We start from the raw sequence: 14,889 nt of genomic DNA on the forward strand, positions 1-14,889 counted from the left end.
AAAAAAAAAAAAAAAGAAGGAAAATCAACTGTACTAAAAATAAGAAAGTAGGTAGACAGACATGGAGTTTTTTTATTTTTTTAAGTAGAAGATTATGCATAGCTTTTTGCATAAAAGAGACTATCTGAAAAGATATTCACCAAATAACAGTGATTTTTCTCTGGGTGTTGGGATTTCAAGTAAGGGTTAGATTGTTTTGAATATATACAGTGTTTTAATTCTATCATGTATGTTTCCCTTTTTGCAAGGAACAGTTTCTAGTTTTTCTCCTCTTATGCTCCGGTGACCATAGCTTTATCTTTACACACTTAAAATCATCTAAGAGTATGTTAGGCTGTTCCATAGGGTGTACATTAGTTCTGGCAAATGTATCATCAGAGGTTTTGTGCTATACCTGGGTCGGGAGTTGGCAAACTATAGCCCACCATGCGTTATTCTACAGTCCATTAGCTAAAAGTGGATTTTATATCTTTAAAAAATAAGAATATTTTCCATATCATTTTATTAGTACATGTTTGCAGTACATGTTTACATTCCTTGCGCAGAGTTGGTACACGTATATAATGCATCTTAATTCCTTATTTCATCTCCTTTGTCTTTTCCTCCCCTGTTCATCTCTTGATCCTCTTCCTTTTTTTAATATCTCTCTTTCTTTCTCTCTCTCTCTCTCTCTCTCTCTCTCTGTCTCTCTCTGGTACATGCTTGCAGTATATAATCATGGTTTTGGTGTGGAATTGGTACACGTACATAACGCATCTTAATTCCTGTTCTAAAAATGAATTTTATCAGTACATTTTATATATATATAAAATGGTAACATTCATTGTATGGAATTTGTACCTTCACTCCTTTTTTAATCCCCTTTCCTTCCCCACTCCATCTCTTCATCCCCTTGCCCTTTAAGAAAGATCTAGCTCCCTACTTCCTATTACTTTTTATTTTGCTCTTTATTTATTCTTTGAGTTTCTCATAGAAGAGAAACTATGCAATATTTAAGCTTATTTTTCAGATTTATTGCACTTAATTTTATGCTCTCAGGATACATCCATTTTCCTACAAATGGCTCAAGATTTTCTTTATGGCAGAGTAGTATCCCTATGTGTAGACACATTTCCTCTGTTCACCTGTTGATGGACATATAGACTGCTTCCAAGATTTCGCTCTTATAAGTTGTGCTGCTATAAATATAGTGTGGAGAATGTTATCAGATTATACGTCCATAAACATAAGTATATCCCTGTAATATGTCTTTATATGTGTATTTAAATAATTTTGCTTGTTTAAATGATACATTTATTAATAATGGATGTATTCTGTTCTGATTGTTGAGAATGCAACAGTCCTCATCTCTATCTGACAGAGCTTGAATCAGTTATCTATGAAGTCTAATAAAGCAAGAAACTATAAAAGAGGATACATAACTGTATGTTGACTTGTCAGTCATGTGGATAACAAGCCAAGGCCTTTTCTTCATGAAGAATTCTATTACTTGCAGATCCAGAGTATCTGTGCTGCAGAAATTATACGCATAATGTATCACTAAGGTTCCAGTTAACATTTTTAAAGTAGAACAAGAATTTAAAATGTTCTGATGCATTCTGAATTTTGAATCCTTATAGATCTTTGCCATATTTTTTCATTTCTTTCAACTATTTTCATTGAATATTTCAAAAATCATTCAACTTAGTCAAATTCCCAAGCCCCTCATATCTCTTGTTAATTAACATTTGATTTAAATAAAATAATTATAAAGTGGCATGAGCAGGTTTGAAACTTAATGAAAATATAACTGAGCCAGTGGGAACAGAAGCATCTGGGTATATTAGATAGGTGGGCTCCACATTTTTTTGAGAGCACAAGTACATAGGCTATCTATTAAATTAATATATTATGCACATTGTATAAGTTTGAGGTTGAATTATATGACCATTTTTACCCACGAAATGGCAGTTTTATATAGTTCTCTTTTATATGGTTCAACCTATTAAGTAGCAGTATTAAAGATAAATACCTGTCCGATTGGATAAACAGTATCACTGTACTGTATAAATCATTGAAATTAGTATTTTTAAAATATCATTCTCAGATTCTTTGAAAAGGGTATAGCTATGACAGCCGTGCATTCCTTGAAATTTGGGTTAGTCTAAATATTACTGATACTGTGTTTCCAAACATTGAAATGCCACCAAAATGTCAGTTAATACGTCAGTCTCCTAAACTGCCTCTTGTACCTGAATTTGACAGTGAAAAACTTTATATTGGAAAGATTCTATCATGGTTAGGTCGTATGAGTCTACTAAACAGCAGCAGAGGTATTTAAATTGGGTCATAGCCTTCCATTTTATCTGCTGTGCCTTACGGTATTATCTTAAAACTTGGTGAGTTTATTTCTCATAATGCTTGATTAAATCCCATTGAAATGAACTCCCAGAAATTATTTCACTTATTTTGTTTGGTGGAAATTTTGTGATAGATACTACTTAGCCACTGAAGGCCACTGACTATACTTTTTCTTTCTTTCTTTCTTCTTTTTTTTTTTTGTATATGTAAATTATTATAATGAAATTTTACCTCTAACTTTCTTTAATTGTTTTATAGCTTATCCTGACAGATACAAACTTTCAACAAAAACCATCTAATTTGCAAGAGCATTATAACCTATTTTCAAAGTATGATTTCTTGGGGGGAAGGAATAACATTTTTAAAACTTGGTTAGTTTTAAGGATAGCTAAGCATGTATAGAAATGCAAAAAGATTAGCGGGGTGGTGGTGCATGCCTTTGAGCCCAGCACTCCCTGAGGCTGAGGCAGGAAGATTGCAATTTCAAGCCCAGCCTGAGCAATTTAGTCAGACCCTATCTGAAAAACAAATAAAAAGGGTTGGGGTTATAGCTCACTGTGAAGGCCCTGAGTTCAATTCCTAGTATTGGGGCAGGCCAGAAAAGATTGTATGGCTAATGAACTCTCTATTCTAGAATGAATACAGTTGAAATTTCACACTTTTTAAAAAGCAGTATAAACTTTATTATATAAAGTAATAGAGTTGTAATTTAGATCTCAAAGGATTTCAGCTCTACCCTCAACTACATTTCTAAAAATTTTAACAGCAAAAGGACTTCAAATCTGACATTGTAAATACTAAGAAAGTTGAAATGTCTTCTTGGTTCTTAAGTGACTTGTTCCATGAGTCCATGTCAGTATTTAGCTGCCCACATAGTATTCCTATGTCAAGAAAAGTCCACTTTGTTTTCCCAAGGAATGTGGAAGCATAATAGCCTTCCTTTAAATTATTTTGTCACTCTGTAATCTGAGAACATTCCCCACATTAGGAATAGAGAACTCATGATGTATCTGTGAAACTGAACCAAGAGTTCAGTGTTACAAACTGCCCTTGGTGTCCTGGTAAGTAAAGTGTCTTCTGTGTGTCCTACGTATACTTATAGTTTATGAGTGCTTCTAGGTTTGGTCACTTTCTAAGTTGGACAGTCACTCGAGGTATAATTTGAAAGAAAAATAACTTCAGAGAGCCACAAAATCTATAAACAGAGATCATGACCATGGTTCATCTAGTGTCTACAGCGGTATATATAGTTTATTGCCTTCCATATTGTAGGTAAGCATCAGTAAACTTTTTCTGAAAAGAACCAGATAGGAAATATTTTCGGCTTTGCATACATGTGGGGGCTGTCAGATGTTCTTGGTGGTGGTGGTGTGGGGGGGTGTTTGATCGGTTTAAAAAAAAAAACAGCAATTTTTAGCTGGGTTAGCATAAAAACTGTCCCTGTACTATACTTGTCCCTCAGGCTGTAGTTTGCTGACTCCAGCTCCAATAGAAATATAATCTGAACTATAAATAAACATATTTTAAAATTCTCTATAGCCACATTTAAAAGTGAAATTAATTTAAACAATATATGTAGCTAATTATATTCAAACTGTTACTACTTCAGTGTGTCGCACATGCCACAATTTTAGAATCAGTAGCTATATGGAGTGGTCCCCACTGGACTAGAGCTGCTCAAAGCATGGCCCATGAACTGGTGGCAGTTCCGCAGAAGGTAAGGGTAAGAATAGGTGAAAATCTGTATCAGGCTCCCACGTCTTATCCTTCTTTCCCCTGAGCAGCCAGAAGACCATTGTTCCTATATACTTTGGATAAAACTAGAGACTTAGAACTTGGAGAAATTTAATCAGAGAGATTGAGTTATAGCTGAAGTTGAGATGTCCTTAGAAAATAAGAACACATTTTGAAAAGCAAAAAATGAAAGTCTGGATATCAAAGATAAAAACCTCATCCATTCCCTTTCCTCTGTTTTCACAGCATGGCAGTCAGGTGTATATCACCTAGACAGGAGATCAGACCTTTTCTCTCAGGGATAATTTATCAGTCACAAGACAAATTGACTTCGGAGGATCCCCTAATACAAAAATTTAACTAACTCATTGCTTCATTGCCTTGTAGTAAAGTCCACCAGTTGACAAGCCCCACCCATACAGACAGAGCTTCTCATCAGCATTAGAGTGCTGATGGGCAGCCAAGGGATCAGACATGTGGGGAAAGCCTTCAGAATGAAAAACAGAGGCCCGTGGATTCAAGGAGAATGAAAAGGTGCTAAGAAACATATTTAAGGTTTTTTGTTTGGTTTTTTTTTTAGGAAATGAAAATATTTTTAAAATGTGTGCCCTCAGAATTAAGATATCCAAGAAACACGAATAGGATGCTATTAAAAAGTACTTTCAAGGGCCAGGGATTTAGTTCAGTGGTGCACCATGCCTGCCTCACAAGCACAAGGTCCTGAGTTCAATCTTTGGTACAAAAAAAAAAAAAGTACTTTCAGAGAATAGAAAAACAGTTCTGGAAATTAAAATTGTAACAGCAAAATGTTGGAAATTGAAGCTATAGAAATCACCAGAAAATAGCAAAGAAGAGAAATGAAAAATGGAAAGTAAATAAAAGATAATCAAGAGAGCAATCAGAAGTGTGTCAGGAAAATTACTTTGAAAAGGGAAGGAAGAGGGCAATGGGGACGGCATGCAAGGGGAACTTAACACAGTGAATGAAAAAGGACCACACTAAGGAAGAGGAAAAGCAGCTACAATTTTCCAAAAAATTAAAACAGATCATATGTAGAAGACTAGAAATTGATGTGGTATGAGACCTTCCAGTAGAGAGGCTACATTAGAAGTTTGAAAATAATATGATGATGGCCTCAAAATCTGGAGGATGTTATTTCCAACCTAGTGTTCTATTCTGAAAGAATAAAATACATGAGGGTAAAATAGAACATCTCTATTATAAAAAAAAAAAGAAGAGTTGCTAGAATAGCGGGAAAGGAAAGTCACAGGACAGGGCTGTGTAGCCAATATTTGACAGTGAAAGTTGTTTTAAAATTCTGTAGAAGAATTGAGACAGAATGCAATAGACAAACAGCAAGCAAACAAAGAGGCAGCAATTCTAGGAAGAACAAATGACTGTACAAGGAAAATAAAGTAGCTTAACTTCATACAGTTTCACATGCTCATAATCATAACCATAAATATTGATTTAACCAAAATGTATTTTAACTGCTTCCATATTTTGAAGTCAGTAATGTCTTAAACCAAAAAAAGACAATGAGTATGATATCTAGAATAAATAAGAACATTACCAGCACAAATAGCTAAAACAACTTAAATTTTCTTGAATACTGGAGGATAGAAATCTTCCAGCATATGGTGGGTGGTGCTATTTTTAGTTAAAAGCCCTACAGTTTGTAAATGGGAAGGGGAGGAGCGGGTGAAGGGAGGGCAGGGACAAGGGGAAAAAATGAGAACCAAGACCTGTCATGTAAAGGTACAAGATTCCAGTAATGAATGTAACTGCACTGTAGACCTAAAATGTACCAATAAACTCAACGAGGAAAAAAAATGTTTTAAAAAGCCCTGTAGTAGTATTTGACCTTGAAACTATATATGGATCAGGTAAAAATAAAATAAAAAAAGTTAAAGAAATTAGGATAGAAAGGGGCTAGGATATTAGATAAGTGCCATACATCTACAAAGACAATGGAAACAACAAAAATACAGTTTTAGGCTATATATGACAGGATTGTAAGCAAGGAACTCAAAACTTAATTTATCAAGAATAAATGATGGTAGGCTGGGGATTTGTCTCAGTGGTTCTGCTGCCTGCCTCGTAAGTGCAAGAGCCTGAGTTCAATCGCTGGTACAAAAAATATATATAAATGATAACAAAATATTTGAATTTCAGATGTAAGCTTCAAAACTTACAAAAGATTTTTGCAAGGGGGAAGAGGCAAATATTCTAAGAGTTTAATGAAATTTAATAGTCATCAATACATTTTCATTAAAACATATAAAGAATTCCATACAAACTTCCCATGTGTCCAACACTGTTGATACTGTCATTAGTTGAAGAATGTTTTTAATCCAAGAGCCCTTTCTCCAAGAAACTAATGAGAAAATATGCAAGGGGTGATCAAAATATAGTGATTATTTAAATTTGTTTAAATGTATTACAGTAAAAACCATATGGCCATTAATCCCCTTTGAAATGTTCCCACTTGCTTCAAACACTTATCCCTTCATTCATGTCACTTTCTGAAGGAGATGTAGAAATCCTCTTTCATGTGTTTACAAAATGTTAAAAAAGGTGTATATATATATATATATATATATGCACATGTATATACATATTTATATATATAAAGATATATAGAGATATATGCATACACACACATATATATGAAATGCTGCTGCTAGTTGCCATCTTTCGGATTGGCAGGCTCTTGAAAACATACGTGTCCTTATCCACCTTATTCACTGGATCTGGCATGTGAGACTTCTAGCTCTTGCCCAGAATCAAATTGAGCAGGTAGATGTTTTCATTCGGTTCAAGGGAGGATCAGGGCCGCCATGACAGCACAGTCAAAGACACTCACAGTGAGGACTTCCAGAACTGCTTTAGACAGTGACAAGAGTGATGGGATAAGTGTGTGCAAGGGAGAGGGAGCATTTTGAAAGGGATTAATGGCAATATGTTTTTACTGTAATAAATATTTTTAAATTTTAAGCTTGAGTTGGTTTTTCAGTCATACCCCGTATAATTCATTTTAAGGAAAGATTATTCTGTATTCTCTTGTCAGTACCTTGAGAATATATTTGTAACAAAGAGAAATAATCAGAATAATGGTAACATCAGCTCTGAAGACTTGCTACTGTAAAAAGTCATTTTCCAATACAGATCCTAAACTGTGGAGAATGGGAACAAAAAATTCTGAAAAATGTTAAAAGTGCCATATACATTAAATGACAGAGTAGAAAGACACTTTTTGAAAAAGCTTCTCTGCCAGGAGTGATGGTGCACTCCTGTAATCCCACTACTCAAGAGGTTAAACGCAAAAGAAACATCATTCAGAGGCAGCCTGGACTACACAGAGTGCTTATGTGCATATGTGCACCTGTAAAGGTTCTCCACTATCATGATGTCACAAAACCAGTTGAATTTTATGTTTTCCATCGTACTTTAAATAAGACAGTATACCTATTGATGTAGTCTTGTAGTCTTAAAGAATTTTTTAGTAAACTACCATAAAGTGCTTTTGGTTTTTTTCCTTTTAAACAGCGAGAATAAAGAAGTCAGGTTGCATTGCTTTTTGCTTTTGTTTTGCTAATTACTATAGTATCACAGCCCCCCCCCCATTCTGTTTTCATTCTTCCAGAAGTAACAGTTTAAAGACACCTTTCCATTTAAACCTAAATGTGGCACTCTTTCTTTCCTCCTAGTTTCCTTTCCATTCAGACCACTTCTTCAAAATCATGGATAAAATTTGATACATTATGTAGTGGAGAGGGAAGGCACAGGGTTTTAACCCGTTAACTTTAGAATGTTGGGGAAGGAGCTGACAAGTGAAACTGAAAAAATTACTCTCTGGGTCTTGAACTAATTTTAATGTGTAACACCGATGTCCTAATCATTATAACTTTTGAGAAAGAAGTTGAATACAGTTGTTTCAGCAATATATATTTTTCCTTTGAAATAACTTGAGACAGTATTTCATTTTCTCAAAGTGAAGAAACAAAAATCAGTGTGATAATGAAATTAGCTTGATGCCTGGGGAAAAGAAACTAGAGTTGAATTAGGGGCTTCTTTCCTTTCACCTGAGTTTTGAGTATTCTTTCTGAAAGGAAGTGGGAAGTGAGGACTGGTAATGGTCAGTGCCACTAACAGAGCCTGGTGGCTTTATTACTACCAAACAGTAATGCACCACTTGAACGGCACATTCTTGCCCCTGTCACTGAAACTCCCAGTGGGAAGGGGAGAAAGCAAGCACTGCCTTTTATCTTCACATGCCATTTTGATTAATTTTTCTCCTTTTTCTATTTTATCTCTAGATCTTATAATCAATGGATAAAGTGGGGAAAATGTGGAATACCTTCAAATACAGATGTCAGAATCTTTTCGGTCATGAGGGAGGAAACCATAGTGAAAATGTGGACATGAACCCCAACAGGTGTTTGTCTATCAAAGAGAAAAGCATCAGTCTGGTAGACTCCGCTCCTCAGCAGCAAAGCAGTCCCTTAAGAGAAAATGTTGCCTTACAGCTGGGATTAAGTCCTTCGAAGAATTCTTCAAGGAGAAACCAAAACTGTGCTACCGAAATCCCTCAAATTGTTGAAATAAGCATTGAGAAGGATAATGATTCATGTGTCACCCCAGGAACAAGACTTGCACGAAGAGATTCCTACTCTCGACATGCCCCATGGGGTGGGAAGAAAAAGCATTCCTGTTCCACAAAGACCCAGAGTTCTTTGGATACTGATAAAAAGTTTGGTAGAGCTCGAAGTGGCCTGCAAAGGCGAGAGAGGCGCTATGGAGTGAGCTCAGTGCACGACATGGACAGTGTTTCTGGCAGAACTGTTGGGAGCCGCTCTCTGAGACAGAGGTTACAGGACACGGTGGGCTTCTGTTTTCCCATGAGAACTTACACCAAGCAGTCGAAGCCCCTTTTTTCCAATAAAAGAAAAATACATCTTTCTGAATTAATGCTCGAGAAATGCCCTTTTCCTGCTGGCTCAGATTTAGCCCAAAAATGGCACTTGATTAAACAGCATACAGCTCCCGTGAGCCCACATTCAACCTTTTTTGATACATTTGATCCGTCCTTAGTTTCTACAGAAGATGAAGAAGACAGACTTAGAGAGAGAAGACGGCTTAGTATTGAAGAAGGGGTAGATCCCCCTCCCAATGCACAAATACATACATTTGAAGCTACTGCGCAGGTGAATCCCTTATATAAACTGGGACCAAAGTTAGCTCCGGGGATGACGGAAATGAGTGGGGACAGTTCTGCAGTTCCACAAGCTACCTGTGACTCAGAAGAGGACACAACCACCCTGTGTTTGCAGTCACGAAGGCAGAAGCAGCGCCAGGTGTCTGGAGACAGCCACGCCCATGTCAGCAGACAGGGAGCTTGGAAAGTCCATACGCAGATTGATTACATACACTGCCTCGTGCCGGATCTGCTTCAGATCACAGGGAATCCCTGTTACTGGGGAGTGATGGATCGCTATGAAGCAGAAGCCCTTCTGGAAGGGAAACCTGAAGGCACATTTTTGCTCAGGGACTCTGCACAAGAGGACTACCTCTTCTCTGTGAGCTTCCGCCGCTACAACAGATCCCTGCATGCTCGGATTGAACAGTGGAATCACAACTTCAGTTTTGATGCCCACGACCCATGTGTTTTTCACTCTTCCACTGTAACAGGACTTCTAGAACATTATAAAGACCCCAGTTCTTGCATGTTTTTTGAACCATTGCTTACTATATCTCTGAATAGGACCTTTCCTTTTAGCCTGCAGTACATCTGCCGTGCAGTCATCTGCAGGTGCACTACATACGACGGAATTGATGGGCTCCCTCTACCATCAATGTTACAGGATTTTTTAAAAGAGTATCATTACAAACAAAAGGTTAGGGTTCGCTGGTTAGAACGAGAACCAGTCAAGGCAAAGTAAACTCTTCTGTCCCCAAAGGGCATTAACTAGCCTTGCTTTCACGTGCATCAGTACACCTCTCAGAAGCACAGTATCAGTGCTAGGTTTTCTCACATAGTCTGTAAGTTTAGTTACTAGTCTCTGTCCAATGCTGTTACTTACTAAGACAAACGTGGTGCTACTGAAACAACAGGTGTTTAGTAAAGCTATGAAAACATTTGCCAGTTTAGCTAAGTTTGGTTTTCAATGGCTGTAGTAATTAAGTGAGGCAACTCTGGGGCATTTGCTATTTCTTACTAAAGAACAAATTACTAGGATGAGTATTCCAACAGTGTGACTAATGTTTGAAATTATTTTTTCTAAGAATTTTTCTATAATCTTCCAAAAGTTAGTGATGTTTGTAGTTACTAAAAATCAAGCTTTGGAAGTCCAAAAAACAAAACAAAAGACTGCCTTCCTTTTAGGGGAAAAAAAATGCAACTTTCTGGCCACAAGGGCAGAGTGCAGTTCACTTTGAGTGTTGATGTAGTTGATAGTCTCCTTTTCTTTGAAAGGTACTGTTAAATCAGGTTTTCTAAACAGTCATTCTTAAAATTTCAGACTTACAAAGTTTAGTATTAGAATATTTATTTAAAGGTCCTAGGTATTAATTTTTTTTCAGCGAACGCTTTAACTTAAAGCAGGTATTTGGAATAGCTGCTGCAGTTGTAGTCCTGTGTGTGATTTTTTTTTTAAGTTGACATGTGCAGTCTAAACATTGTTTCATTAAAGTTGGATGTTTCCTGTGCCCAAGATGAGTGTATGGACCATGAAGAAAATGAGACAGAAATTGCCCCAAGTCAGACAGTACTACAGTGGTTGCTGTTGAGATTATTGTTGAACTATAATTAATAATTTGGATGGCAGTATTTATCTCTTTGTTGTAAACTCTTATAGCCGAATTGTTTAAGTATAATTTATAGAACTTCAGTGCAGTTAATTCTTCATGGAAAAACCTGAAACTTAAATTGCAGATTTAAAAGGTACTGTACAACCATTGTAACTGTAAATAACTTTACTTAGCACCTTTTTTGTCAGTTAGAATAGTATATAATACAACTTGAGTGAGCGTTTTGGGAAGTATTACCAAGTTCTAGTGTTTGCTTAGTATTGAACTGAGTCTTCAGTTCTGTCTTAGACATTTGCACTACAGTAGCCTAATCCGTTCTTGTGTCCTTTTGTTACTGTGGTCTGTACCGCTGGCGAGTGTCCTTAGTTTCCTTACCAGTTGCTACAGAAGGTCATTTTATATCCCTATGGCTATTGCCAAGGCTACAAAAGAGAAAAGCTATATTTGTATGCAACACTAACCCCTTGACTGCTAATGTATGTTTCTGCTTGCTGTGCCTTGTTATGGCTGCTTTTTTTGTGCTAATAAAGTATGTTTGGTGTTCTCCTTGTATATCTGCTGTTTTATACATTTGCAACAGTTTCTCCTGTATGTGGAACGGTTGGGGTTTTAAATAAGCATTATTGACAACCTACTAATAGTTAAGGCAGATTTACCTACAGTCTGATAGTGACATACCAGAGTAAGCTAACTAAATTTAATGCTTTTCTAATAATCACATATATACTGTGGAACAGTATAGTTACTGAAAATCACTGTACAGTTTAGGTTACAACAGAAAATTCCCAGAGAAATGATAAAAAGTATCGACTTCTCTGATTGTAAGTGAAAGATTGAAACTATCAGTGATATAGTAAATGAGTATAGCATCCAACTACATTAGAAACAGATTAAATGAAGTCTTGTGAACTAATACTACATCAGCACCATTTATTGGTTTGGGGACCATTTTACTGATCTAAATGCTCAAAATATAGAACTTTATAACCAAAGACTTGTCCATTTTAATGCAAATGGATGTTGAAGGGACTTAAAATTTGTTATTTCTAGAAGTCCCTAAAGAACATATACCAAAGTGTTTGAGAACTTCATCCAAACCTACTTTAAAAGCATTATGTGCAATTAAGTTGTTACAACATAATTATATTGCATAATTGTTGGGTTCGTTTTCTTGAGCTTACAATATACCTGGAAAATAAACCTCTTGAGAGAAGAAAGACCATACTGATTATTGGAGAAGGACTATATATGCAAGCAAGATGGTGTTTTGAAGAGGTAACTTGAAACTCCAAGAAAGCACTTGATGTTTTTATATGCTTGTAGCAAATCAATGTTCTAACTGTAGTTTTATAGAAAGTATCGATGCTTTTATGTATTTCAAAATTTTCATATGTTCGATGGAAATTGTTTTAAATGTGTAACTATTTGAGTTTATGTAAGCATGTATACACTGTGCTAAAAATCACTTATGTTTCAATTTGTGTATAATATTAATATGTAGTTTTTGTTTTAAATTTTTTCTTAAGGTATTAGTGGCTTACATTTTTAAAAAGAAAAATCACCAGCATGAAAGTGTACCTAAGTCTATATTCACTGTGTCTTTTCTGAATCCCATTGTAGCCTGTCAACTAAATTTTGTTTCTATGGTCTGTTTGCATTTTATTATAAACCAGGAAATTATTTAGAAGTTGGGACATGTCAAAGTGAAATAACCCAAGCAAAGGGTTGTTTTCATTCATACCAATTTTCATTCATTGTTCTTTCCCTTCCTTTTCACACACCTTTTTCCCTTTTCTCTCTCCACGCCATCATCTTCTTTCCCTTTACTTTCCCTTTACTTCTTCCGTCTCCCCCATACACATGTATCGTATATTTAAGTATATATATGTATACATATGTATACATGTATACATATATTTGTACATGGTGTTAACATTAGTTTGGACAGTAATATGCCATCTGAATTAACATTTACAGGCTTCATTCAGTAGCTATTATCTGAGGAATATTCTTGTACCACTCAGACTTTATTATCTGCTCCTAAAGCTTAGCTTTGCCACTATAGGCTAATTTGTAATAGTCGCCAAATAGAATTCATCAGTATTTTTTTTTTCACGGGAATGTGCATAGCAGCTTTATTTTTTCTTCCCTGGCTAATCAGGAAAATTAAAGATGAAACAACTTGCTTTACAATTTTAAGAGTCATAATTAAATTTATATTTCATAGATAAAAAATTGAGCCCAAATCATCATTCTTCACCAACCAATATGTGTTCATCTTGTCCTTTAGAAGGTTTTGTAAGATTTAGAATGGCTTGAACTATAAAAACTGATACTTGAATCCCAAGCTTTATTTTTACAAAACCCAGAGTTTGTGTCCTTTTTTTATTTGGCATTTTGATCTTCTTGCTGTTTGTTTTCATCCCAAAGCTTCCTTCGTTCTGTGGCACTAAACACTGATCTGGTGAGTTGTGGAGACTAGCGTTGACTCTTACTTTTATAGCAAAAAGCAAAAGTTGCTTTTTGGTAGAAGTGAAGAGCCCATGAGTGAGTCCGAATCGTAATAGCTCAGTGTGTGTCCGCGAAGGGCACATCTCACCAGGTCATCTGCTTACTCTGCACTCCGGTGCGTGCAGTTTCACTTAGATGGAATTTGGTAAAAATGTACACAAAAGGCCTGCAGAGAGGTGAGAAAAGTTTCCAGAGGGGATGGTTCTGCTTGGTGAGTGTGAATAAACAAAAGGATGTGTAAGAACCCCAGGTCTTGTTTCTTATTTTTGCAACCCCTAATGCAGAACAGACTTTTTAAAAAATATTCTGTTCTAAGGAGATTCAAGGTAGGATTTTTGTGGGAAGTAGTCGGTCGTTGTGGGATGGGGTTGTGGAGAGTTTGCCATTACAGCATTGCGGCAACTGTTTTCATGCCTAGGAATCTTGACTGAGTAGATTTTTCAGCCATTCCTTCAACAAATGTGTGCCAGTCACTGTAAAGGGTAAAAGGTGGTGTGCAGGACAAAGCTACAGCCTTCTGAAGCTTGTTTGTGTTAGTAGATAATAACTGCAAGGAAATACTTAGAAACTCAGAAACTGAATAAGGCACAGAATATGGTAATAGGCAAATGGGCATACTTTCATAGCATCACTGGAGAATAGTAAACTTGAATGATGAGCCAGTTTCACCAAGGTCAAAGGATGAAGCTTTTTAGCTAAAGAGAACAATAACCCAGAACCCTCAAAGCAGGAACAAGTTCATAGGCTGAGATAACCTGAATCCAGTGAATGCAGTGGGAAATAGTAGGCAGTGAGGTTCTGGAGATTGGTAAAGGTAACAAGCCAAGAGTAAGAACTTAGGTTTTCTTAAAATGTGATGGAAAGCCATTGGAGAATGTTAAGGAAGGGAATGACTTGGTCTGCTTTATATTCCTTTGGTAGTTGGAGAACAGACAGCAGTGAGGTAAAATAAAGACTTCATTCAGGAGAGATTCCAGGAGCCTGGGCTAGGGTGGTAATCACGGGGAGAATCAGTTTCAGCACTTTTTTTTTTTTTTTTTTTTTTTTTTTGGGCAAAGCCGACAGGATTTGGTGGTGAATTCAATGTGAAGAAGAGAAAGGAAAAATAAAAAAGATGACTACAATTTTTAGTGTGAGCAAGGTTAGTGATACCATTAGCTAAGATTTCAGGAAAGCAATGGAAGCTGTAAATCAAATCTTGCCTTACAAATGCTGGGTTTGAATCTCATTTACCCCGATGGAAGTGAAGAGGCAAATGTATGAATGTAGGGTTTTGTGCTTGCCAGGGAGGCACTGTACCACTAAGCTACATCCCTGGTCCTTGAGTCACTTTTAGAGTTTGTACTTGTAGGCTCCCAGTTAGCCTCTTGGTCTGAGACAACATGGATCTGGCTCTCTTAGGTCCTGGGTCTCCCAGTCTGATTATAGCAAATGAGATAGAAAAACCTGGTTACAGGGGATTTTTTTTTTAAAGTAAAATTTCACTGGAATCTG

At 36.3% G+C, this 14,889-nt stretch overlaps 1 protein-coding gene across 3 annotated transcripts in view; it reads left to right on the top strand.

The window, feature by feature from the left end:
• Socs5 (suppressor of cytokine signaling 5) overlaps nt 1-14,433 on the top strand; it is a 72,982-nt gene extending 58,549 nt beyond the window's left edge. For 2 of the 3 annotated variants that reach the window (XM_010615781.3, XM_033763905.1), the window contains exons 2-3: nt 4,462-4,608; nt 8,394-14,433. In XM_010615781.3, the coding sequence (XP_010614083.1) occupies nt 8,406-10,016 (1,611 nt within the window). In that variant the 5' untranslated portion in view covers nt 4,462-4,608; nt 8,394-8,405 and the 3' untranslated portion in view covers nt 10,017-14,433. The remainder of the gene's footprint in view (nt 1-4,461; nt 4,609-8,393) is intronic. The other variant, XM_010615780.3, reaches the window with a different exon arrangement.
• The last annotated feature ends 456 nt before the right edge of the window (nt 14,434-14,889 follow it).

The sequence above is a fragment of the Fukomys damarensis genome, unplaced genomic scaffold (assembly GCF_012274545.1).
Source record: "Fukomys damarensis isolate Sample0158 unplaced genomic scaffold, DMR_v1.0_HiC HiC_scaffold_2, whole genome shotgun sequence".
In the NCBI taxonomy this organism is placed as follows: Eukaryota; Metazoa; Chordata; class Mammalia; order Rodentia; family Bathyergidae; genus Fukomys; species Fukomys damarensis.